The sequence below is a fragment of the Odocoileus virginianus genome, chromosome 6 (genome assembly GCF_023699985.2).
Source record: "Odocoileus virginianus isolate 20LAN1187 ecotype Illinois chromosome 6, Ovbor_1.2, whole genome shotgun sequence".
NCBI lineage: Eukaryota > Metazoa > Chordata > Mammalia > Artiodactyla > Cervidae > Odocoileus > Odocoileus virginianus.
In genome coordinates this window covers 42,927,730-42,954,875 of record NC_069679.1, presented here as the reverse complement: position 1 = coordinate 42,954,875, position 27,146 = coordinate 42,927,730, and the positions used below count along the sequence as shown (strand labels likewise).

At 37.2% G+C, this 27,146-nt stretch overlaps 2 protein-coding genes across 5 annotated transcripts in view; one reads left to right on the top strand and one right to left on the bottom strand.

Moving 5' to 3' along the window:
- Positions 1-27,146, bottom strand: part of RFX7 (regulatory factor X7) — a 141,378-nt gene that overhangs the window by 82,589 nt on the left and 31,643 nt on the right. The window lies entirely within an intron of this gene.
- Positions 17,973-19,431, top strand: LOC110129733 (small integral membrane protein 15). Its single transcript, XM_020881246.2, has one exon. It carries the CDS (start codon positions 18,090-18,092, stop codon positions 18,312-18,314), a length of 225 nt encoding a protein of 74 aa, XP_020736905.2. The 5' UTR covers positions 17,973-18,089; the 3' UTR covers positions 18,315-19,431.

The window sequence follows — 27,146 nt, the reverse complement described above, 5'->3', positions numbered from 1 at the left end:
CTGATGAAAGTGAAAGAGGAGAATGAAAAAGTTGGCTTAAAACTCAACATTCAAAAAACTAAGACCATGGTATCCGGTCCCATCATTTCATGGCAAATAGATGGGGAAACAATGGAAACAGTGAGAGACTATTTTTTGGGGTTCCAAAATCACTGCAGATCATGACTGCAGCCATGAAATTACAAGACACTCCTTGGAAGAAAAGCTATGACCAACCTAGACAGCATATTAAAAAGCAGAGACATTAGTCAAAGCTATGTTTTTCCAGTAGTCATGTATGGATGTGAGAGTTGGACTATACAGAAGGCTGAGTGCCAAAGAATGGATGCTTTTGAACTGTGATGTTGGAGAAGACTCTTGAGAGTCCCTTGGACTGCAAGGAGATCAAACCAGTCAATCCTAAAGGAAATCAACCCTGAATATTCACTGCATAGGTAGCTCTATGCAGTGCTATTCACTGCGGGTAAAGAATCTGCCCGCAATGTGGGAGAACTGGGTTTGATTCCTGTGTTGGAAAGATCCCCTAGAAGAGGGCATGGCAACCCACTCCAGTAGTCTTGTCTGAAGAACCCCATGGACAGAGGAGCCTGACAGGCTACAGTGCATGGGGTCACAGAGTCAGACACAACTGAGCAACTAAGGACACATATTCATTGGAAGGACTGATGCTGAAGCTCCTAGACTTTGGTCACCTGATGTGAAGAGTCAACTCATCAGAAAAGATCTGACTTGGGAAAGATTGAAGGTAGGAGGAGAAGGGGATGACAGAGGAGATGGCTGGTGGCATCACTGACTAATGGACATAAATTTGAGCAAGCTCCAAGAGATGGTGAAGGACAGGGAAGCCTGGCATGCTACAGTCCATGGGGTAGCAAAGTGTCAGACAGGACTGAGCTACTGAACAACAACAAGAACAAATGGGGATACCTATGCTGAAGAAAACTTCACTCCCTAAAGTCATATCTCCTTCTAGGGACATCCCACATTCAGAAGATGCACAACATGCAGGAAATAAAGACCCAGCTCTTTGTCTTAGCTTGAGACATCTCTGATGGGCCCTTTCAGTGTCAGAACTCTTCACACTGCAGCTTAACTTTGTTTCCTTCCTATCCATTCCTTTCACAGATGTGATTCTCAAGAGCATTCCTTAATAAAATGGTTCTTAAAATATGACTCTTGGACTAGCATCACCTGGGACTAGTTACAAATGTAAATTTGTAGGGCCCACTTTGGACCTAAAGAATCAGAAAGCAAAAGCCCCACTGCAAAGACCTTCCTGTTAGCTTTTTGTACCTCACTCTTACATTGACTCAGATGGGTATACAATTGAGGAAAATCTCTAATATGAAAAACAGGACATTCCCCTTAAAAAGGGGGCATGAAATCCTCACTGGGAAGAAAGAAGATCAAGCAAGAAGGAAAAAAAAATTTAATCCCCACAAAGGGCAAAAACAAAAACTGGATGCTATATCACACACAAAAAGATACCATATCACTAAAAAGTGGTGTCTTAGAAATTAAAACTATTGGGCTACATCTTTCCTGTTTGCCCTTCCAGATCCAATTCCTAACCTTTGCAAAAGGAGGCTGGCCTGTATGCACCGTATCTATATGGCTTCCTTCCCCTGCGGTTTCCAGTGGGCTGATATTAGTCACCAAGAGGAGGTAAGACAGCAAAAGACAGAGGAGGTATTTACTCCACTTGGCTTTCCTCTCTGATGAGGCCATGAGTTAGTGGTTGGGGGGCTGTGGTTCTTCTTAGCAAGTCTTGTAAGGCCTATTCTGACTCATTAAACTATGATCATTTAAAACAATGAGCATTTCAAAAATGAAAAATTAAATATACAAAATTTAAAGTAAAACATCTCAAAGCTATCAAATAAGGAATGAGATTATCTATGTATATATTTGGAGATATAATTATTTTTTTACCATTACTTCAACTTGTTAAGTTTAATAACAGTTTTTCAGCAGCAGAAAAAATATGCACAAAAATAGGGTCACCACTCAATAATGAACCACTGATGCATACATGAACCTGCAGTTTAAAAAAGGTAGATAATACTTGACTTAAATATTTCATTGTTTAAGTGGTCTTCATTTTTATTTTTGAATAAAACTATTTTGTTAATTTTATCTACAAATAACTTACATTCAAATGATAATATAAGTTTAACAATATTTTTCTAAGGTTTTGACATTTTCTTTTTTTTTTTCATTTATTTTTATTAGTTGGGACATTTTCTAAATTGTTGATAATTGACTATATTTAATGAAGCTGGGGTTTCATTAAACTTAATGTCTCATTGATATTTTTAAAATCATTGCTTTTGTAAACATTTTAATTAAATAGTATCAACCTGGTATTTTGGTATTAGATAAAAACAAAATATCCAGCTCATAATTTTACCCTGCTATTGTAATTACTAAGTTTATGAAACATGCCAGTCATTCATCTTCTAAATTTTTTAGTTCGATCTTTGCATATCAAGTCAGATCACCACTATGTTATAGAGCTCAGTACTAGACCAATGGAGCAGGAAAACGGGGAAGACACACCAGCAAGGAGGGCATATTAACAACTTCAGGAAGACAGGTACAGTTTGAGAAAGCATGTTTTGTTTCCCCTAAATCAAATTACGTGGGCTTCCCTGCTGGCTCAGTGGTAAAGAATCCGCCTGCTGGTGTAGGAACACGGGTTTGGTTCTGGGTTGGGAAGATGCCCTGGAGAAGGAAATGGCAACCCACTCCAGTATGCCTGCCTGGGAAATCCCATGGACACAGGAGCCTGGCAAGCTACAGTCCATGGAGTCGAAGCAGAGTTGGACACGACTTGACTTAGTGACTAAACAACAGCAACAACAAAATCAAATTACGGAGTGAAGTTGTGGAAAACTTTCTTTCCCAGTGGGACTAAACAAAAGAGACAATAAACGTAAGCATGTTTTTAAAAAACAAAAACAAATCAACTTAATCTAAGCCTATTTCAAAATACTTTACAAAAATACACATAGCATTTCCCTTTCTTCAGACAAATATGATACAATAAATACACAGTCACTGGCCAAAAATACTAGTATATAATACACTGTAAGTAACAAGATGCCTGAAGGAACACTGCTCTAGCTAAAAGCATTTCAGAACCTCTGTTTCCCCCACTTTGAACAAATCGTTTATCATTCGTTTGACACTGTTAATGATCTCTCCCATTCTGAGAGCCTCCCACTCGTCTCTTCCAGCACCAATCTGGCCTCCATTCAAAAGTTCACTACCACTTCTAAATTTATTTAGTGTTCCCAAATCTGAATTCAGAGTTGACTCACAATTTCAATATACTTGATTCAAAACTCCTGTGTTGCAGAAATAGAGATCTGTGAATACTAGATACTAGACTTCACCCACAGAAAATGTGAGGTAGCAGAGGTACTGTGTAATCCATCAACCATAAGAAGCTTTTGCATTCTAGTCTTGCCAGAACAAATCAAACTGTTACGTTGTTCTCTTATAAAATAATTGTTAAAATATTTTAAGACTTCAGATCCTTTTTGTAGATCACAACTCAGCTCACAGTTCATCACTGAAAACAAATTTTTACCCTACACTTGCCAATAATGAATGTGAAGCATTTACTTTGAATTTGCTCAAATGAAAACAAATAAAATTTTAAACACACAAAAATAACCATAGTAATAGCTAATTTTATAAAGATTAAAAAGTGTAGCCAAAAAATATAAAAAAGAAAACAGAAACTACCCTGATCCCAGTATCTAGACATTTTGATTCATTCACTCAGTATGTCATCTTAAATATAATTGGGATCTGTTGGTGAAGATGTGGAAAAACTGCTGGCAGGAATACAATATGGTGGAGGCACTGTGGAAAACAGTCTGGCATTTCCTCGAAAAGTTAAAAACTGAATTATCATATAATTCAGCAATTTTACTTCTTGGTATATACCCAAAGAAATGAAAATAGCTATGCCAACAAAAACCTGTATATAAATATTCTGATGCACTATTCATAGGAGCCAAAAGGTAAAGCAACCCAGAAGTCCATCAATAGATGAATGGATAGACAAAATGAGTTATAGTCACACGATGGGATCCTTTAGCCACAAAAAGGAACTGAAGTACTGACACATGCTAAAACATGGATGAATCTTAAAAACTTTATGCTAAGAGAAGGCAGACACAAAAGGCCACATATTATATGATTCCATAGGTATGAAATATCCACAATCAATAAAAGTTGGGTGAGTTCTGACTGCTCCACTGACCAGCCAATCCCTGTCTCTCTCCCTCTCTTCAAGCCTCCCTATTCTCTGTTGTTATTCAGTCACTCAGTCGTGTCCAACTCTTTGTGACTCCGTGGACTGCAGTATGCCAGGCTTCCCTGTCCTTCACTATCTCCTGGAGTTTGCTCAAACTCATGTCCATTGAGTTGATGGCACCAATTCCCTAAGACACACCAATATTGAAATTAGGCCAATAAATAATCCAACAATGGCCTGTAAGTGTTCAAGGGAAAGGAAGAATCGTATGCCCCTCACTTAATATCAAAAGACAGAAATGTTTAAGCTAAGTGAGGAAGGCATGTAGAGAGCTGAGACAGGCCCAAAGCTTGACCTCTTACGCCAGTTAGCCAAGTTGCAAATGCAAAGGAAAGTTCTGGGAGGAAATTAAAAGTGCTACTTTGGTGAATGCATAAATGGTAAGAAAACAAAACAGCCTTAACACTGATATGGAAAAAGCTGGAGTGGTCTGAACAGAAGATCAAACCAGTCACAACAGTCCCTTTGGCCAAAGCCTAATCCAGAGAAAGGTCCCAACGCTCTACAGTTATATGAAGGCTGGAAGAGTTGAGGAAGCCAAAGAAGAAAAGTCTGAAGCTAGCAGAGGTTGGTTCATGAAGTTTCAGGAAAGAAGCCACCTTCATAACACGCAAGTGCAAAGTGAAGCAGTAAGTGCTGATGTAGAACCTGAAGCAAGTTATCCAGATCTACCTAAAATCAATAATGAAGACGGGTTGCACTGAACAACAGATTTTCAAGGCAGACAGAACAGCCTTTTACTGGAAGAAGATGCCATTTAGGACTTTCATAGCTAGAGAGGAGAAGTCAATGCCTGGCTTCAAAGCTTCAAAGGACAGGCTGACTCTCTTGCTAGAAGCAAATGCAGGTGGGTGACTCTAAGTTGAAGTCAATGCTCATTTACCACTATGAAAATCCTAGGGCCTTAAATCTACTCTGCCTGTGCTCTATAAATGGAACAACAAAGCTTGGATAGTAGCACATCTATAATACATGGTTTATTGAACATCCTGTGCCCACTACTGAGAGCTACTGCTCCAAAAAAAAAAAAAAAAAAGTAACTTTCAAAATATTACTGCCTATTGACAATGTTCTGGTCATCATCTGCTCTGGTCACCCAAAAGCTCTGATGGAAATGTGATACAATTCATGTTGCTTTCATGCCTGCTATCACAACAACCATTTTGTAGCCCATGAATCAGGAGTCATTTTTACTTTCATATCTTATTCTTTAAAAGATACATTTTGTAAGGCTATAGCTGCCACAGTCAGTGATTCCTCTTATGGATCTGGGCAAACTAAATTGAAAACCTTCTGGAAAAGATTCACCATTCTAGATCCCATTCATGATTCGAGTTGGAAGAAGCTGATTCCAACCTTCACGGATAACTCTGAGGGGTTCAAAACTTCAGTGCAGGATGTAACTGCAGATGTGGTAGAAACAGCAAAAGAACCAGCATTAGAAGTGGTGCCTGAAGATGTGACTGAATTGCTGAAATCTCATGAGAAAACTTGAATGGATGAGTAGTGGCTTCTTATGGATGAGAAAGAAAGTTGCTTCTTGAGACAGAATCTATTTCTGATAAAGAAGTGAAGATTTGTTGAAATAACAAGGATTCAGAATATTACATAACAGTTGATAAAGCAGTGGCAGGGTTCAGAAAACTGACTTCAATTTTTAAAGTTCTACTATAGGCAATATGCTATCAGACAGCATTGCATACTAAAGAGAAACTGGCCTTGAAAAAAAAAAGATTCAATCAATGTGGCTAACCTCACTGTAATTTTAAGAAACTGCCACAGCCACTTCAGCCTTCAGCAACCACTCCCTTACCAGTTGGCAGCCATCAACATCAAGACAAGATCCTCCACCAGCAAAATGATTAAGACTCGCTGAAGGCTTAGGTGATGGTTAGCATTTTTTAGCAATATAGTATTTTTTTTTCTTTTTTTTTTTCCATTTATTTTTATTAGTTGGAGGCTAATTACTTTGGATGGGGAATACATGTAAATCCACGGCTAATTCATTTCAATGTATGACAAAAACCACTGCAATGATGTAAAGCAATATAGTATTTTTAAGTTAAGGTATATACATTTTTAGACATAATGCTACTGAACACAATGAACTACAGTATATTTTAAATGTAACTTTTATATGCACAGCAAACCAAAAACTCTGTGCTACTCACTTTATTCTGATATTTGCTTTACTGCAGTGGTCTGGAATCGAATCTGTAGTATCTCCACAGTATGCCCATTATTTGAACATATTAGAATTATTTATACCTTCTTTTACTGAAAGACTTCTATGGTATTTCCAGCTTTATTTTTGTAACACATAATATTGAAACAAACACTTGGCACACAGATCTTACTATACACACTGCCAAGACTTTTCCTCAGATAGACACACACACACAAACAAACAGAGACAAACCTTGCAGGAGAAGTCTGGAATGTTGATCTTCAACTTTCCAATTATTGCTAAACCGCCCTTCAAAGTACACTCCATCAGCTGTGTATGAAAATGATTTCTATCCTCTCCAAAATGTGGTAATGATAGACTTTTGCCAATCTCATGAGTGTGAAATATTTTGTTGTTTAATACGTATTCCTATATTAGTAAGGCTGAACTTATTTATGTTTATTGATCATTAATCTTTCTACTGTCAACTACGTCTCATATCCTTCACACATTTTTCTATTTGGTTGTTTGCCAATATTATTACTATTAACTTATATTTTCATTTACTTAGAAGTATCCTTTTATCCTTTGGATACTAATCCTTTGCCAGTTATTTGAATTACATATATCTTCTCCCCATTTGCTGCTTGTTTATCTTTTTATGGCATTCATAGTTTTGCAGAAAGCTTTTACTTGAATACAGTCAAATTTATTACTATTTTTCTTCAAGAGAAGTGCTTTTGGTGTCTTAAGTCTTATTTATCATGAGGCCACAGAGGTTTTTTTTTTTAATATTTGCTTTTTACATTTAGGGGTTAAATTTCCCTGGATTCTGCATGTGATACATATTGTGTTTTGTTTTTTTTCTCATACAGATAACTAGAGGTGTCAGCGGTCTACCTTTTCACTTGAAGACAAGGCCTGTGTCTTATTAATCTGCATCTTAAAAGCACTCTTCCTAGTTCATATTATAGGTGGTTATAAATGTATGATCAATACAAGGAGGAAAAGAGGGAAGAGAAAGGAGAGAAAAGAAGGCAATGTGGGGATGGGAGTGTGGGGTAAGTATTCAGATCATGGTCATTGGTGAAAACTAAGTATCAGAACCATACAAGTCAAACGGTATTAAAACAGATTTGGGGGATTTTCCTGGTGGTCCAGTGGTTAAGAATCCGCTTTGCAGTGCAGCAGACACAGGTTTGATCCCTAGTCCGGGAAGATCCCACATGCCACAGGGCAACTAAGCTCAAGTGCCATAACTACAGAAACCTGCCCAATGAGAAGCCCAGCAATCACAGCGAGGTGCAGCACCTCCGCCCCCCCCACCAGCTCTCGCAACTAGAGAAAACCTGTGCAGCAGCGAAGACTCAGCACAGCCAAAAACAAATGAATAAATGCAAAAAAAACAAAACAACAACAACACACACCAGAAAAACAGACTCAGGAGTGGTCTGCGGGAAGACGAACTTTCCAGAACTCTGGAAAGTTAGAGGCAAAGATATTGCTCATGTGTAACTGATACTGACTCTGCTCTCTCTTTCCCAGGATGATAATATGGCCTTGCTAGTGCTAAATTGGTTCAAAAATCCAGAAAACCATGATGTTTTGTAAATATCACTTGATTATGTCAAGTCTTTGCAAAATGTTCATCAAAGCCCAAGTATAAAGGGCAAAGAGATATCAAGAATTTAATGCAACTCTAGCTGAATTTTTCCTTCAGGAAAGGTGGCTATAGGCACCACAGGAAGTCTACAGATTGGAAAAGTTATTAAGAAGTAAGCTGTATTTACTACTATTCAGGAAGTCATGAGGCTTCTATATCCTTAAATAAATAATCCAGTAACAAATCAACTGGTGAATGAACAGTCTCCTCCCAACCATTCCCAACTTGAAGGTCAAATGAGGGTAAGGGAGGACAACAGAAAACAAAATAAAAATGAGACCTAGAATGACGTTTGTCTCAGTGGCCCTCAATAGAAAAATAGCTCCCTAGAGCAACATTATGGTATCTAGCTCAGTACCGAAGAAGTATGTCCCATGAGTATTACTGCCGAAAAACCGAACCATGTCTACACATTGAACCACATACACATCTAACCACCAGCGTATAGGAAAAAGAGGGGAAGCACCATAGGAGTGAAACCAGCAAAACCTAGACCGTGGGAAAATCCAGAAGACAAACGATCCAGTTTCTTTGACAAATAAAAAACTACTAAAAAAAATTTAAAAGAATATCTACAGATTAAGAGATAACAACCAAGAGCAGAGTATGGATGCTGATTCAAACAAACTGTAAAGAAAAAAAAATGCAATGTGGAAGTTTGAGCACTGACTGTATGCTCGCTAATATTAAGGAATTACTATTTTTGTGTTAATTACATACCTCTACTTACTTAAAGATTAAATCATATGATGCCTGAGATTTCCTGCAAAATAATCAATAGTTATAGATGGGGGTTACATAAAAATAAGATTAGCTATGAGACTAGCTGTTGAAACTGAATAAAGACAACAGAGTTCACTGTATTTTCTTTCCTTTTGCATACAACTGAAAATTTTCAAAACAAAGTTTAGAAAGTGGAAGCACTTTGTAGATCCTTTTCAAAAGAATAGTAAATTCAACCATCTAAGTCCTAAAGCCAAGAGAATAGTTTGAGATCTAAAAATCTTCTAATGTTGATTACAACTTAAATTCTATGAGTAGACTATACAGCATACTTAAAATCACAGACTCATCCACTATAACCAATGCTACTGCGTTATTCAACAGCCACTAAGTGATACCAAAAAATTATGTTAGTATAGCCAGTCCTCAGTAACCAAAGGCCAACTGTACTATGCCATTTTATATCAGGGACCTCAGTGGTTGCAGATGTTGGAATCTGAGGGGGGATCCTGGAGCCGATCCTCCAAAGATAATAAAGAACAACTATATTAGAAAGCTTAGACTATAATGATTCATTTTCATAAAAACTTTCTAATGAGTTATTTTCCCATTTTTGCTGTTATTCCATATACAGGCATCTTTCATTATATGTGCCTAGTTGATTAAACTGCTGACTCTCACCATTAAAATTTGCTCTAAAAGGACTGTAAAAATATGTACTTTGGGGAGGCAGGGTACTGAACAAAATTGGCTGTTCTCTTTAGTCTCAATCTATGTATTTGCCCAGTTTTTTTCAATGCAAACAGATTTTCAGGTTGATAGAAAAAGTTCAAATAGCCACCAGGATGCAAATGTGCAGTTAAATAACAGGAAAACATCTGCTCATACAATATATTTTAAAACTAAAAAGACTCCTTCAAAGAAATGTATGTAGTAAGAAACACTATGACACACGTAGCAGAAAAAAATACCATGGTTTATGAAAGAAAGAATTCCAACTCTGCCACTATCAGTGATATGCCTGTTGATTAGATGAACTAGTTTTTCTTCTTCAGGAATGACAGCTCCAAAGCTTTTTGTGAAGATTAAACAAGATGATTTACATAAAAGCCATACTGCAACAACAAGCAAGTAACAGACTACTGATAAATGTTAAATGAAACCAAATACTCTAATCCTTTTTCACTTATAGTAAGGAAATTAAAGATCAAAGAGGTTAATAAATGCCTTGTGCAAGGTCAGACATTTATTCCGTTATACAGTAAAAATACTACCTGATAATAATGCCTCTATTTTACACTGATACTTTCAAGAGAAGAAAAACTGTGCCCTCATCTCATAACTTGGGAACTTCCTTCTCCAAAAAACATTAGGAATGGCCATCAAGTGAGCTGGATGAAGGCTTCGGCTAGCTCTCAAGTCGTGTACTCTTGGGCTTCAATGCCCTCTAGTGCTGATTTGCAGAGGCAGCCTCAGGTTCCAAAGACAGGCATATATATCTTCCTGGTCTACAGAACAGGTAACAATGCCAATGCAGGTAATGAAATTAAACATGAGACAGGCACACGCACAGATCTATCTATCTATAAAGAAGATTCTGTTTCTTTGGGAGATGAGATTTTGAGAAGCATCAAAATCTATTTACTTTGTTTTCAAACTTAAAAAAAATTTTTTTTTACACTTTCTTTTCTTCTTTGAATTTTAAAACAAACATAAAAAACTTTCAAAAAGCAAACTAAAAATATGAAAAAGACAGAATCATGTGGGCATTCCAGGGGGAAAAACTATTCTTGTGCAAACTTTCAGTAAAAAGAGTATAGAGCCATGCAGCTTCATATCATCTTATGTTACATTATGAAAAGGCTGGGTCAGAGATAAGGCAGATCTTTAAATTGGAAAAAAAAAAAAAGGAGATAAAGGTAAGTAACTTCATTTTCCTTGAATACACCTTATGTGTGATCAACAGGTGACATATGTGTAAGTTTTTTTAAACTAAAAAGCATTTATCCAACCTATGGTATTCATTTCATTACTATATATTTGCTTAACTGAGATTCTAAAAGAAGGAAACCAAGCTGAGGATGGCTACCAAAGACTGAACTTAAAATTAGATTTCCTCTAAGATAACAGATGCAGGCAATGATGCTTGATATGTTCTTAAAATTGTACTTGAAATGACCCTCATGCATACTGCCTTCCTGAGACATGACTTACTACTATTCTTTCCTAGATTTTATTCTACAGTCATATTTATGACTGCAAAGGGTTCATTCAGTACACCAGCATGTTATAAAAAAGATACCAACTGCAATGTCCTACTATCTGCCATTTAACCTCAAGAATCATAGGACTTTTGTCAGAAAGGCAAAAATCATAAATACAAATTTTATAATTAATACTAAAATTCTTTCCCCCAAAGCACTAAAAGAACCAAAAGTAGAGAGCCTAACCTAAGAATATTGTTCCAATCTATAAAGTAGAAGATTATCCAAGGAGGATAAAGACAGCTGATGCTCAGAATATGTTTTAGAGAGGAAGACACCAAGACATATTTTAGTCATATTTTAAAGGTACAGTAATTGTCAATGGAAACAGGTAAAATAATTCATTAATGATAGTTAGAAATGTCTACAGTTTTCATCTTCCTCCCTATTCCTAAAGAATGATTCCATTAAGGTCTCGTAATAATCTCTTCTTCAGATACTTCAAAGAGATTTAGAGAATGAAGAATCATTTGATCTTAGGTCAAAAGTTTTCAAAACAAAACGAGAATTCTCCCCTGGGCCAGAAAGCTTTATAGTAATAAAAATCTAAATAATAAGGTTAAGTCTTTAAGACCCATCAGTTCATGGGAAAAGTATTTGTAGTCTCATTGTCTAACAGAAATAAAATACAAGCCACATAAGTAATCTTAAATTATCCAGCAGTCACATTAAGTAGTAAAAAAAAGAAGGAAATTAACTTTTAAATACATAAAACATTAAAATTTCAGTATTTAAATATAAAAATTATTAAAATGTTTTAGATTTTTTTTTTTTTAGTATTACTAAATTGTTGACACCCAGTATGCATTTTCTACTTCACACACCTCAATATGACAGAGTTGTATTTCAAGTGCTCAATTGCCACACGTAGCCAGTGGCTGGTGTACTGGATAGCACAGGTGTGGCATGGTATGGGCTTCCCAGGTGGCTCAGTGGTAGAGAATCTACCTGCCAATACAGAAGATGTGGTTTTGATACCTGGGTTGGGAAGATCTGCTGGAGAAGGATATGGCAACACACTCCAGTATCTTTGCCTGGAACATCCCCTGGTCAGAGAGGCTGGCAGGATACAGTTCATGGGGTCACAAAGAGTTGGATACGACTTAGTGACTAAACAACAATGGCACAGTATGTCTCATGGGCTACACTTAAAAGAACACAAGCAAGTTTGATGATGGCTTCAGAGGTGAGCGACTTCCCTGGTGGCTCAGATGGTAAAAGTGTCTGCCTCCAATGTGGGAGACCTGGGTTCAATCCCTGGGTCGGGAAGATCCCCCTGGAGAAGGAAATGGCAACCCACTCCAATATTCTTGCCTGGAAAATCCCATGGATGGACGGAGGAGCCCGGTAGGCTACAGTCCACAGGGAAGCAAAGAGTCGGACATGACTGAGCGACTTCACTTCAGAGGTGAACAAACAGACCAAACAGGTCATCTGTTACTCTCTAATTATATTTACTCCTTAAAAAGTTGGAGGAGGAAATGGCAACCCACTCCAGTATTCTTGTCTGGGAAGTCCCATGGACAAGGGAGCTTGGTGGGCTACAGTCCATGAGGTCGCAGAGTCAGACAGAACTTAGTGACTAACAGCAACAGCAACAGCCTTGCTCCTCTTGGCCCTTCCTTCTTGGTGCCTCCTTAGCTGACATCTTGCGATTTCTACAGGACCCACCTGTTGCACTGCACTTTAGAGACATGTTTTCACACTCTCCATAAGTACAGGCACCTCAGAGTTGTTGGGGCTTTGGTTCCAGGCCACTATAGTAAAGCAAGTCACACAGATTTCTTGGTTTGCCAGGACACATAAAAGTTATGACTACACTGACTACACTGTCAGATGGTAGAGAATCTGCCTGCAATGCAGGAGAGCTGGGTTGGGAAGCTCCCATGGAGAAGGGAATGGCAACCCACTCCAGTATTCGTGCCTGGAGAATTCCATGAACAGAGGAGCCTGGCGGGCCACAGTCCATGGGGTCATAAAGAGTCAGACACGACTGAGCAACTAACACTAACACACTCCTTAAAAAGTACATGAATCTGTCAATCTCTTGGGGAGACTCCCTTCACAATTCATGTGAAATAATTCCTTTTCTAGATCTTACTAGGACAATAAAGTGATCAGTATCCCAATATATATCCCTAACAAAAGCAGCCACTAAGCTAATATTCCACTGTCCTTTACTTAAAAGCAAGAATCACAGGCACAGATGGACGAACCATTTATGTGCTGCAGTCAATAAGGGATTATAACATAATACAGGGAAAAGCTAGTTGTCAAATTAAAAAAGTGTATGAAAATATTAGGAGCCAGCCATCTGGAAATAACTGAAAAGTCAGTATACCTTAGTGACATACTGCTGGCATTGATTCTAGAGTTGCATTTTGTGAGGACTGCACCTCCCAATATAAATAGATATCCCATGGGGAAAGTGGCCAATGTTCAAGCAAATTTAGGAACTGCTCAGTTAAGTAAAATTAAACATATTCTAGGTTCCCCCATCTTTATAATACAGGACTGTTCATGAACCTTAATATGCTATCATGCACTGTCTCCATCTTATAGCAGGCTGCAAGAGGGCTATAGTAAGCAGCATTTCCAAACTAATTTAACAAAGAAATTTTATTCTCACTGGTCACCTTAAGAAACTAGTATCTCAAGCTGTAAAATACTGATCTAGAAACACAGGTAAGAAAGATTTGCCCCCACAACCCCAGGGAGAATCAATGCTAGAGTGTTGTTAAGGGCTTTAAGAACAGAGTATATTGAATTGTTAGGCAAGGCTTTGAAGGTCTGGTTCCTAACAATATTCTAACACAAGCTCTAAGGACTAAATTATCAGGAGCATCTTTTGGTCAAGTATAAAAGGCAATGATCTGTCTGGAGAGCTATAATACCTACCCCCTTCCTATATTCAACTCATAATGGCTATGAAATACAAGATTAATTTCATTAAAATCCTACCACCACCACCCCCAAATCTTTTGTTCTTTACGCTCCTGCAAGACAAAAGAGAAACTTCATGAAATTAAATAGGAGTGAAGGTCAAAAACTAATCTGATTCTAAAGCTACAGGTGAAATCAGGCATGGTTAAGGACTTTGTGAAGCTCACAGCACAAAGTTAAACAAGCAACAAGACCAATTAATGTCATTGAAACACATGAAACAGCTACATTGTCTAGAATGAAAAGGAATTTAAAATACCTGTAAGAGTGCCAATTAAGAAGGGACAAAAGTAAGTTATTTCCCTGAAGGAAGGAGATTTTTCTGTGGTTTATGGAGGATATTATTAGTATTATAAAACAAGGAATACACTCCAAAAAATATTCTGTGATCTCTTCAATTCCCTAATCTGGATTAAATGTTCCCCCTTTCATGATCAAAGGAGAGAAAATAAAACAAAGGTAAGAAAAAGTATTCAGGACAGTTGTAACTGACAGCAGGAAGAGACATTTAATTTTTGCCAGTCTGGTGGATGTGAAAAGGTTGTCTTGATTTGTCTTTCCCTGAGCACTAAACAAGTCTGAGCCCGTCTAGTAGTCTTTTTTCTTTTTCTTTTTAAACCACGTTTCCTTTTTACGGAATGCCTGATTACATTTCTTGCCTAAATTTCTATTTACTTGTTTCTTTTTCTTAGTAATCTGAAGGATTTCTTTATACACTTCAAATATCAATCTTTCAGTTATGTGGCAACCATCTTCTCTTTGTGACTCATCCTTTCACTTTCATTATGTTGACACAAGACTAATAGAATTAAATCTATTAAATTACAAAACTTTAGAATTAAATATAAATGCTCAGAAGTGCTAGAGATCTCTACCATACACCAACTCTACAATCTTTTCCAGAAAACAGAAGAGGAGGGAAAAGTTCTCAATTCATTTTATGAAGCTTGGATTATCATTGTATTGTCAGAGTGACAGAGACATAGATCAATTAAATAGAAAACAGCACTTTATGGTTTTTTTTTTTTTTGGGAGGTGGGAGGGGGGACCGGGATGGGGAATACATGTAAATCCATGGCTAATTCATTTCAATGTATGACAAAAACTGCTGCAATGATGTAAAGTAATTAGCCTCCAACTAATAAAAATAAATGGAAAAAAAAAAAAAAAGAAAACAGCACTTTAAAAAGACCCATTCAAACAGGCTCAATTGACTCTTGACAATGGTGCAAAAGCAATAATGGAGGAAAGACAGAATTTCAACAAATGGTGCTAGAGCATAGGTTGAAAAATGAGATACTATCTCATAGCCATTGGGATAACTAGTATCAACAAAATAAAACAAAATAACAAGTGTTGGTAAGGATATGAAGAAATTAGAACCCTTATGCCATAAATACTATAGTCACAATTAGCCTTGGCATTTGGTACTGCTGGTTCTTAACTTTGTCCTTCTTCTTTAGGAGTACCTTGACTACTCTAGGCCATTTTCTCTTCCACAAAAAGCTTAAAATTAGATTGTGTGTTTTACTGAAAAAACACTTATTTTGATTCAAATTGCACTGAATCTGTAGAACTATTAGGTAAGAAATGAGAAAAAAATCTTTATAGTAGTTTTTATTTAAATAAACATGATATGTTTTTCCATTTATTTAGGTCTAAATTATTTAAAAATTTTCAGTTAGGTTTTTAAAGCCATCTTAAAAAGACTTGCACATTTCTCGTTAGATTTATTTACAAGAAATGGTTTTGTTACTGAATATGCTTTTAAATTAAAATTTATACTTATATATTTAGATTAAAATTACTGTTGTATATATGAATGCAAATGACTTTTGCTAGACTATCTAAATAATTTTGTTAATTTTTATGTAGATTAAGCTTTCTCTATAAACCAACTCACATATTTACTTTTTTCCTTATAATTATCCCAAACTTTAACTCATTCTATTTTTTTCTTTATTTCTGAATGTACAGTGTGGATAAGAGTGATAAGAAACATCCTCATCTTGCTTCTAATTTTTAAAAGGGTATTTAAAATTTTCCACTAATAGGCATATTTCAAGTAGCTTTTTAGATACCTGTTATCACATTAAGGAACTTCTATTCCAAGCTTTTTAAGTTTTATCATAAACAGGTACTGCATGTTATTAAAATTTTTTCCTGCACCACAGATAATCAATAATTTGTCTTTCTACATCTGTTAAAGTGGTCAGTTTTATGAAAAAATTTTCTAATGGACTAACTTTGCAAAAATCAAGCTGGCGGAAACATTGTTGTTTAGTTGCTCAGTCAGGTCTGACTTTTTGCTACCCCATGGACTGCAGCACGCCAGGCTTCCCTGTCCTTCACCATCTCCTGAAGCGTGCTCAAACTCATGTCCATTGAATCAGTGATATCATTCAACCATATCATCCTCTGTCGTCCCCTTCTCCTCCTGCCTTCAATCTTTCCTACCATCAGGGTCTTTTCTAATGAGTCAGCTCTTTGCATCAGGTGGCCAAAGTATAAAATGAGTAAGAGTATATATTAATTACTGCTGTATTACTACTGTTGCCTAAAAACTTAGTGGTTTAAACCAACCAACATTTCTAACAGTTTCTATGTGTCAGGACCTTGGAAGTGGCTTAACTAGGTGGTGTCTAAGTGTTTCTCATGGGGTTTCAGTCAGGATGTCAAGAGGGGCTGTGGTACCCATTGTTAAGATGGACCAATCACATGCTGTTGGTGGGAGGCCTCAAGTTCTCACACAGAGTTCCTCCACAGCCTTGAGTGTCCCCATGAAAATTAACTGCCTACTCCAAGAATGAGTTATCTAACAGACACAGTGAGGAAGAAGCTGCAGTTCCTTTTATGAACTATTCTCTGAAGTCTCACACCACCACCTTTGCTTTCATTCTGTTAAGGCTGCATCAACAGGTCCAGCCCACTCTCAAAGGGAGGGAATTAGGCTCCACCTTTTGAAGCAACGAGCACAAAAAGAGTTTTAACATATTTTACAATGATCACAGAGTATTCCCTCTTTTTCTAATTTCCAAATTTGTTTAAGATTGGAATGATATGTTCCTTAAATATTTCGTAGGTTTCACTTATAAAACAACTGGGACTTGGTATTTTCTTTGCAAGCTTCCCAGGTGGCTCAGAGGTAAAGAATCCACTTGCCAATGCAGGAGATGATGGTTCAATCCCTGGGTTGGGAAGATACCCTGCAGAAGGAAATGGCAACCCACTCCAATATTCTTGCCTGGAAAATCCCATGGACAGAGTCTGGCAGGCTACAGAACATGGGGTCACAAAGAGTCAGATATGATTTAGCAATTAAAACAACAACAATGAATTTTCTTTGTAGGCGGTTTTTAAATAACTGATTCAACCTCCTTAACAGTTAAAAGGCAATCAGCTTTTCTAAATATTATTGAAGTCATTTAAAGTTTTAAAAAAACTATCCACTGCATTTAATTTTTCAAATTTACTGACATCAAGGTCACTTTCAAATTTCTTTATCTATATCAATATTCTTTATTGATCTCTTCTGCACTGATAATTATTTTTGTTTTTCATCCCTAATTCCCTGAGTCTTGACCATTTAACAGGATTTTGCAAAAAAAAAACCTTATTTTGGATCCTATCATATTTTAATTTTCTATCCAACTGATTTCTATTCTTATCTTTATTAAGTACCAGTTAGCTACACTGATATGTTCTAATGGGGAATCTTTTCATTATCATCCAGTTCTTAAAATTTTCTAATGTTCATTATGATCTCTTCTTTGAAGATATTGTAAAACTGCTAAATGTGTAGAGGTATTCTAAAATGTTTCATTATAAAAACAGTTAAGGCTTCCGGCCTGGAGTATATAGAAATTTAAGCCTTCTCTCAGAAGTGTATTGGTAGTTAAAGAAGACGACAGCTAACCAAAGGTCATCTGAAATTGTGACTGGCTGATAATCCCAGGACAAAATTAGAGATCACTACTCAAGCATAAGGCCTCCAGGAAGATGTTTGACCTAAAGGCCTGGGCTGAGTATGTCGTCGAGTGGGCTGCAAAGGACCCTTACGGCTTCCTTACGACAGTCATTCTGGCTCTGACTCCATTGTTCCTAGCAAGCGCTGTGCTGTCTTGGAAACTGGCCAAGATGATTGAGGCCAGGGAAAAGGAGCAAAAGAAGAAACAAAAACGTCAAGAAAATATTGCAAAAGCTAAACGACTAAAAAAGGATTGACAGAATGAACAGGCTGTGTGTCCAGAGGAAAACAGTTCGGAAAATTATGCATCTTTGAAAGGACCCGTTAAGGTTTCTTTTTGGATCTTATGACAGTATTACTAAACGAAGTCTGAGTCTATGGAAGAATCATGTCACTTCTCACCTGTACTGTAGTAGCTTTTCGGCTTCGGCATAGAAGTCTGTTGACAGTTACTGTAAATGGGCATTTATTATGCTACAGATTCTTTTAACTGACTTTCATTTGCCTTTTTGCATCTTATGTATGAATACTAAAATGAAAACATCCTGTGAAGAAAAGTGACTTTAGATTATGAACTCTATTCAAATAATGGCTTAAAATGTGGTCCTCTTCTGGACAGAGGAGATTAAGAATGTAAAAATCAAGAGTTGTTCTGAGCAGAAAAGCGTGGTTTGGCTTAAAAGATACATGGTGTATTAATTACATCTCTTATCGTTATTATTTCTTGGAATAGAATCATTTCTGGTTTCCTCAAAGCAAAATAATATTATTCAATGAGTACTTCTCTATTTTCTGTATTTTTCTTACTTTAGCTTTTGAGATACTGGTAATTACCAGATAGTCTGCATTTAAAAAAATCTAATTTTATAAAGAATTTTCCTGTTATCTTGATTATGTAGAATACCACCTACTGGATATAATCATTTTTCTACTTATGAACACTGCCATTTTCTTAGAGATGACTTGAGTAGAGTAACACTATGATTTAAAGCTTAAGAGCAAAAATGCCAAACCTGTAGTACCTTGGAACCAGTTTATTCTCACTTGTGCTAAGTAGAAATATGAAGTAGTTAACATGTCTTATCAGATAATTTGCTGATTATATAGATACCACTTTTGTTTTTTATTCTATTCTTTGTTTTAATTCATGTGGTGGTGATGTCCTTTACTTTTTGATCAGACAGGTTCATGGTGAAAATTAAAATTTCAACTTTCTTTTAAGGAACTTTTAAAGAGTTACAGTTATGTCATGTGTCATAAAGGGTAACAAAAGTCTTAACATTTGGAAAAATTTTGTTTGCATTGTATTAACTGTGTGAAAAAGGTGTAAATTATGTCAAAATGAGAATGTTCAAAATAAAGAGGTAAAGGATATTTCCTTCAAAAAAAAATAAATAAATAAAATAAAATAAAATAAAAACAGTTAAAGCAAAAAAATTTGAAAGTACAACAAATATTGTAAAGTGGCATTAGCCTCCAATCAGAATAAAAAGAAAAAAATAAAAATAAAAGTCCATTCTGAGAATAAAAAATTAAAAAAAAATAAATAAATAAAAGTCCAACCAACAATTGTACAGGCTTCACCTAGATTCAATAATAATTATCTGCCAAATTTATTTTCTCTTTCTACATAAACACACAGATAGTATGTATAACACATGCATTTCGCTATACCATTTAAAAGTTGTAATACCAGAAAAATGAACAACCCAATCAAAAAAGTGGGCTAAAGACCTAAACAGACATTTCTCCAAAGAAGACATACAGATGGCTAATGAAAAGATACTCAACATGAAAAGATACTCAACGTGACTCATTATTAGAGAAATGCAAATCAAAACCACAGTAAGGTGTCATCTCACGATGGTCAGACGGCCGCCATCAAAAAGTCTACAAACAAATGTTGGAGAGGGTGCGCAGAAAAGGCAACCCTCTTACACTGTTGATGGGAACACAAACTGGTACAGCCACTAAGAGAACAATGTGGAGATTCCTTAAAAGACTGGGAACAGAACTGCCTTGTGCTGTGCTGTGCTCAGTCGCTTCTGTGGTGTCCGACTCTGCAGCCTATGGACCATAACCCGCCAGGCTCCTGTCCATGGTTCTCCAGGCAAGAATACTGGAGTGGGCGGCCGAGCCCTCCTCCAGGGGATTTTCCCAACCCAGGGACTGAAACTGTATCTCTGGTGTCTCCTGCACTAAGGCAGGTTCTTTACCCTTTGAGCCATCGGGAAGCCCCTAGAACTGCCATACAATCCAGCAACCCCACTGACGGGCATACAGCCTGAGGAAACCAGAACTGAAAGAGACGCATGTACCCCAGTGTTCACTGCAGCACTACTTACAATAGCTAGGACATGGAAGCAACCTAGATGTCCATCAGAAAATGAATGGATAAGGAAGTTGTGGTACATATACACAATGGGATATTACTCAGCTATAAAAAGGAATGCATTTGAGTCAGTTCTAATGAGGTGGATGAACCTGGAGCCTATTATACAGAGTGAAGTAAGTCAGAAAGAGAAAGACAAATACTGTATATTAATGCATATACATGGAATTTAGAAAAATGGTACCGATGATCCTCCGTGCAGGGCAGCAAAGGAGACACAGATGAAAAGAAGAGACTTTTAGACTCGGTGGGAAAAGGTGAGGGTGGGATGATTTGAGAGAACAGCACTGAAACATGCACATTACCACACGTGAGGCAGATGGCCAGCGCCAGTTTGGCGCATGAAGCAGGGCACCCGAAGCCAGTGCTCCGGGAAACCCAGAGGGAGGGGTGGGGGGTGGTTCAGGATGCGGGGACACATCCACACCTGGGGACACATATATACCTCATGCTGATGTATGGCAAAAACCATCACAATATTGTAATTACCCTCCAATTAAAATAAATTAATTCATTGACAAAAAAAAAAGTTGTAGACACTTGATCCCTGAAGAGCCTGGCACATATCTCCTAAGAATAAGCACAATCTCCTAAATAACCACAATTTCAAAGGCCACCTAAGAAAATTAATAATACTTTCACAATATACTATGTAGCCCACATCACATTTTCCCTAATTATCTCAAGAATGTCTTGGTATAGCTCTTATCTCAGAACCAGATCAAATCCAGGTTCATGCATTGTAGACGTCTCTCGTATCTTTTCCTAGAACAATCTCTCTACCACTTTTCCCCTATGACATTTACTTTTTGAAGACTGTAGGACAGCTGACTTGAGAGTGTCACGTATTCTGGATTTTCGTGACTGCTTCCTGTTGATGGCACAAGTGAATGCAAGGAATGCTTGAATTTTTTATAGTAAATACTTTATCTTTTCCATTAAACATTTTAAGTTATGAGTCAATGTCCATAATGTGAGCACCAGTCAGGATGTCTGAGAACACACTAACTGAACTGTACGGTATGTAAGATTTATTTGATTAGAGCTTTCATTTGACCCAAATTTAATGATATGCATATTTTTTGTGGCAAAGTTTTCAGACACAAATGCTAAATAGCTCACAAGTGATAGTTAATATTCTTTTACTCAATGAAACCTATTTGTCAGTTTTTCTTTCATTTTTATTATTTCTCCAGTAATGAACCAGCACCAATGGCTATTACATGTAACAGCATAGAGTTTAACCGTCAGCTTGAACAATTCACGTATTAAAAAGGAATATCAATATTCTTTAATCCTGCCTTCCTCCTTGGTACAGTAATCACTAAGACTTAATCTTTTTATACATCTTCCCTAAAGAGCAATCTTTAAGGAGTCCTTCAACAGTTCACCGGCTACTGACTATTCTACATTATTAGCCTGTTATGTCGTAAAACCCAAACAGAAGAAACACAGTGTCCCTTGGCCGTGAATAGGCCATCTGGAAACCACAGCTGGGGCAAAGCACTAAGGCTGATTACCTGGGCAACTGGAGAAAACACAGTGAGCCTGGTTTATGGAACTACAGTACCTAGGCCTATAGTGACAAAAGAGATGATAAACTACAGTTATTCTCTATCTGAGAAGCACGTGCAGTGAGCAACAAGAAAGAACTAATCTTTTATTTACTTCCTTTGGGATTAGTTGGCTTCTGTTCCTAGTTGAGGAGTTTCCTGAAAGTTCATTCACCATGCCATTGTCTTTATATGAACATAGGATAGAGAAATGATCCTCTTCCGTCACGCTAGTCGTTTAGGGATGGAAGGTTTGCTCATCTGCATTTTTGAGACTTTTCTGTAGTTTGTAAATAACTCCATTCTCTGCTTGAACACAGTATTCTCCCAATAGCACTTCCATTGCCAGTGTCTTTCTTTGGTGCCTTTCCTGTTCAGCATTCTCAGCCTGTGGCAGTGAAGACAAACTTTGTGCTACATGACGACAAAGCTGCTAAATCTCCTATTTTTTTAAAATCACTAACATTATATTGCAACAAGGGAAAGAAAAAAAGTCTCTATTTAAATTTTTTTTTATTTCCTTCCTCAGTTGGTGTGTTTTGGGGATGTCTTATTTTTAGATGGTTACACTGTTAGATCACTATTTTCAGAATCTGAATGTAATTTGTGTAATAAAGTGTTTTCAGAGCATTAAAAAAAAAAAAAAGAAAGAAAGAGCTAATCACCTCCGTCCAAAACAAACAAACCAAAACAATATTATGACAAACAGAACAAAAACCCTCCCAGATAATAATGTTATTACATCGTTGTTGTTTCTGTTTAGTGGCTACGTTGTGTCTATTTAGTGACCCCATGGACTGTAACCCACCAGCTCTTCTGTCAATGGGATTTCCCAGGCAAGAATACTGGAGTGGGTTGCCATTTCCTTCTCCAGGGGATCTTCCTGATGCAGGGATAGAATCCACATCTCCTGCATTGGCAAGTGGATTCTTTACCACTGAGCCATCAGGGAAATCAGGGAAGCCCAATGTTATTATGCACTAAGTGTCAATACATAGTATTTTACTTACTGCTTATAAAATGAGGTACAAAGAAATACCAATCTAGAAAAAGAATCAGAGTTCAAGTGTAGGTTTATGTTATTACAAACGTATACACTCACTCTTTACCAATGCCAGGTAATAGAAAGTCCTAATTGCAAAATTAGAGTTAATGTACATTAAAACAATGAATAAATTAACATGGAGGGAGGCTCAGAAGCGAAGGGATATATACACACATACACACATATATACATATATAATTATGACTGATTGGCATTGTTGTATGGCAGAAACCAAGACAAAATTGTAAAGCAGTTTTCCACCAATTAAAAAATAAATAAAATTTAAAAAAAAGAAAAAGCGAATGTAAATATGAGAAAGAACTTAAGTTCAGATAAAAAGAGGTTGGTAAAGTAAAACCCTTCTGAAGTTTACTATAAAAACCTAAATTTCTTGGTTATTAATTGCAAAATTACAATATTTACTTTTATTTCTTTACTCAGTTTTTTTTTTTTTTTTTACTTTAAAATAGGAATTTTACCACCTAACTCACAGTAGGTAAGAAAAGCAAGGTCAGTACAGTGTCTGAAACACAGTAACATAATTACTTATGTCTTCCTGACTCAAAGGCTTATTGTGCCATTACTGTGTGTCACAACTGTGTTAAAATGGGTGAAAAGTGGAAGTGTTATTTGCTCGGTCGTGTCTGACTCTTTGTGAACCCATGGTCTGTCCATGGAATTCTCTAGGCAAGAATGCTGGAACGGGTTGCCATTTCCTTCTCCAGGGGATCTTCCTGACTCAGGGATCGAACCGGGTCTCCTGCATTGCAGGCAAATTCTTTACCAGACATAAATTCACAAATTATATTTAAAGTCTCTCGCCTTGTAGAATCACAGGAGAACAAAAAAGGAAATTAAGCAAGCCTTTGCATTGTACTACTTCTGTTAAGTATAGAGTATCAAGGGATAGTATCTATTATTGTTCTATTGGAACTCAGGAAAAGTCTTTCATACAGTTGCTTTGAGGAATTTAAATGAAGTTATTTGTGTAAATCTTTACTCAGTGTCTATCACAAAATGAGCATACCACAAATGTTGCCTATCATTAACACTTTTTAAGAAAAAACTTTAAAGATGCACATCCAGTAGGGTTCAACCGGAAAAGATGGAGGGGGGAATAATTCAGGAAAATGGAACAGCATGTGCAAAGACCTGGGGTGAATGAGTGGCACAAAAGAGGAGCTAAAAAAAAAACCCAGAGATATGGCCACTGCACACAGCAACAAGTTCAGAGTAAAGGGGATAGACTTTTAAGGCTCAAATTAGGAAAATGCCAACTATCAACTAAGCTAGAAAAGGCAACTGAAAGAAAGTGAGTGTTAGTCGCTCAATTGTGTCCGACTCTGTGATCCCACGGTCTGTCCATGGGATTCTCCAGGCAAGAATACTGGAGTGGGTTGCCATTCTCTCCTCCAGGAGATCTTCCCAACCCAGGAATTAAACCCGAGTCTCCTGCACTGGGCTTCCCTGGTGGCTCAGATGGTAAAGAATCTGCCTGCAATGCAGGAGACCCAGGTTCTATCCCTGGGTTGGGAAGATCCCTTGGAGAAGGGAATGGCAACCCACTCCAGTATTCTTGCCTGGAGAATCCCATGGACAGAGGAGCTTGGTGGGCTACAGTCCATGGGGTTGCAAAGAGTGGACATGACTAAGTAACTAACACTTCTGTACTGCAGACAGATTTTTTACCATCTGAGCTACCAGGGAAGTCCAACTCTCCTGAACTGAGGAAAATGCAAACTTTACTCTGAATTGCAGTAAGAACTCATCAGAAGTTTTTAATGGAAAGAGCTGACATAATCAAATGGAGAAAAACCAATGATGAACAGCTACTGATTTAATCGGTTCTTGTGTCAGGTATATTGAAGGTCCATTATATTACACAAATACATATTTTAGGCTTTTATGTCTTTCTGATTAATTGGCTCTTTTATCATCATGACATGTCCCTCCTTATCACTGGTGTGACTTGAAGACTACTGTGTCTAATATTCACAGAGCCACTCAACTTTCTCATTAGTGTTTACCAGTATGCATTTTTTCCTTCCTTTTACATTTAGTCTGTATCTTTATATTTACAGTGCATCTTCTGGAGACAGTATATAGTTGGGTCATGCAACTGCATTCAGTCTGAAAATCACTGCTTTGTAACTGTAGTGTTTAGTCCATTTACACTTACGGTAAATATTATGGTTGGCTTTGCTTCATCTGGTATCTCTTAGTATTCCATTTTATCACTTCTATCGGCTTTTTAGCCATACCATACCACTTTGTTGACTGATTGCTTCAGTGATCTGGCAATATCATACCCTTAATTTATCACAGTTGACCTTCGTTAACATTATATCAACCCCATTGCATCACCTTTCAACTATGCGATTCAAATTACCTTCCTACTATCCTGTGCTATTTACTGCCCCAAGTTTTTCACTTGTGTTATAAACTCACAATACATTAACATTTTAAAAAGAATTTTTATAGATAATAAGAAACAAGAAAAATATTATTTATATTTACCTAAATAAAGACCAATTATGGCCCTCTTCATTCCCTTACTTAGAGCTGAGTTTCTGACTGATATGTTGCCTATATCTATTTCTGCTTTATTGACTATACAAAAGCCTTTGACTGTGTGGATCACAATAAACTGTGGAAAATTCTTAAAAAGTTGGGAATACCAGACCACCTGACCTGCCTTTGAGAAACCTGTATGCAGGTCAGGAAGCAACAGTTAGAACTAGACATGGAACAACAGACTGGTTCCAAATAGGAAAAGGAGTATGTCAAGGCTGTATATTGTCACCCTGCTTATTTAACTTATATGCAGAGTACATCATGAGAAATGCTGGGCTGGAAGAAGCACAAGCTGGAATCAAGACTGCTGGGAGAAGTATCAATAACCTCAGATATGCAGATGACACCACCCTTATGGCAGAAAGTGAAGAATTAAAGAGCTTCTTGATGAAAGTGAAAGAGGAGAGTGAAAAAGTTGGCTTAAAGCTCAATATTCAGAACAGTTAAGATCATGGCATCCGGTCCCATCACTTCATAGCAAATAGATGAGAAAACAGTGGAAACAGTGGCAGACTTTAGTTTTTTGGACTCCAAAATCACTGCAGATGGTGACTGCAGTCACGAAATTAAAAGACGCTAACTCCAAAAAAAAAAAAAAAAAAAAAAAAAAGATGCTAACCCCTTGGAAGGAAAGTTATGACCAACCTAGACAGCATATTAAAAAGCAGAGACATTACTCTGCCAACAAAGATCTGTCTAGTCAAGGCTATGGTTTTTCCAGTAGTCATGTATGGATGTGAGAGTTGGATTCTAAAGAAAGCTGAGTGCAGAAGAATTGATGCTTTTGAAGTGTGGTGTTGGAGAAGACTCTGGAGAGTCCCTTGGACTTCAAGGAGGTCCAACCATTCCATCTTGAAGGAGATCAGTCCTGGGTGTTTACTGGAAGGACTGATGTTGAAGTTAAAACTCCAATACTTTGGCCACCTGATGCGAAGAGCTGACTCACTTGAAGAGACCCTGATGCTGGGAAAGATTGAAGGTGGGAGGAGAAGGGGACGACAGAGGATGAGATGGTTGGATGGCATCACCGACTCAATGGACATGAGTGGGTAAACTCCGGGAGTTGGTGATGGACAGGGAGGCCTGGCGTGATGCAGTTCATGGGGTCGCAAAGAGTCAGACACGACTGAGTGACTGAACAGAATGATGTTGCCTTTTGCCTGAAGGACTTACTTTCAGTGTTACCTGTAGTGACTTCTCATGGTGATGAATTCTCTTAGCTTTTGCTCATCCGAAAACATCTTTATTTTGCCTACAATGCTAAAATATATTTTTGCTGGATTTATAATTTCAGGTTGAGTTTTTATCTTTTAGCACTTTAAACAATAGTCTGTTGCCTTTTAGTTTCCATTATTTCTGATGAGAAATCAGTGTTCATTCCTATTATTGTTCCCCTCTGTAAAATGCAACTGTCAAAAAAAAAAAAAAAAAAGCAACTGTCTTTCTCCCCCTTTAGCTACTTGTAAGATGTTCTCTTTATGGTTGGTTATCAGCAATTTGACTTGAAATATTAGTACGGTTTCCC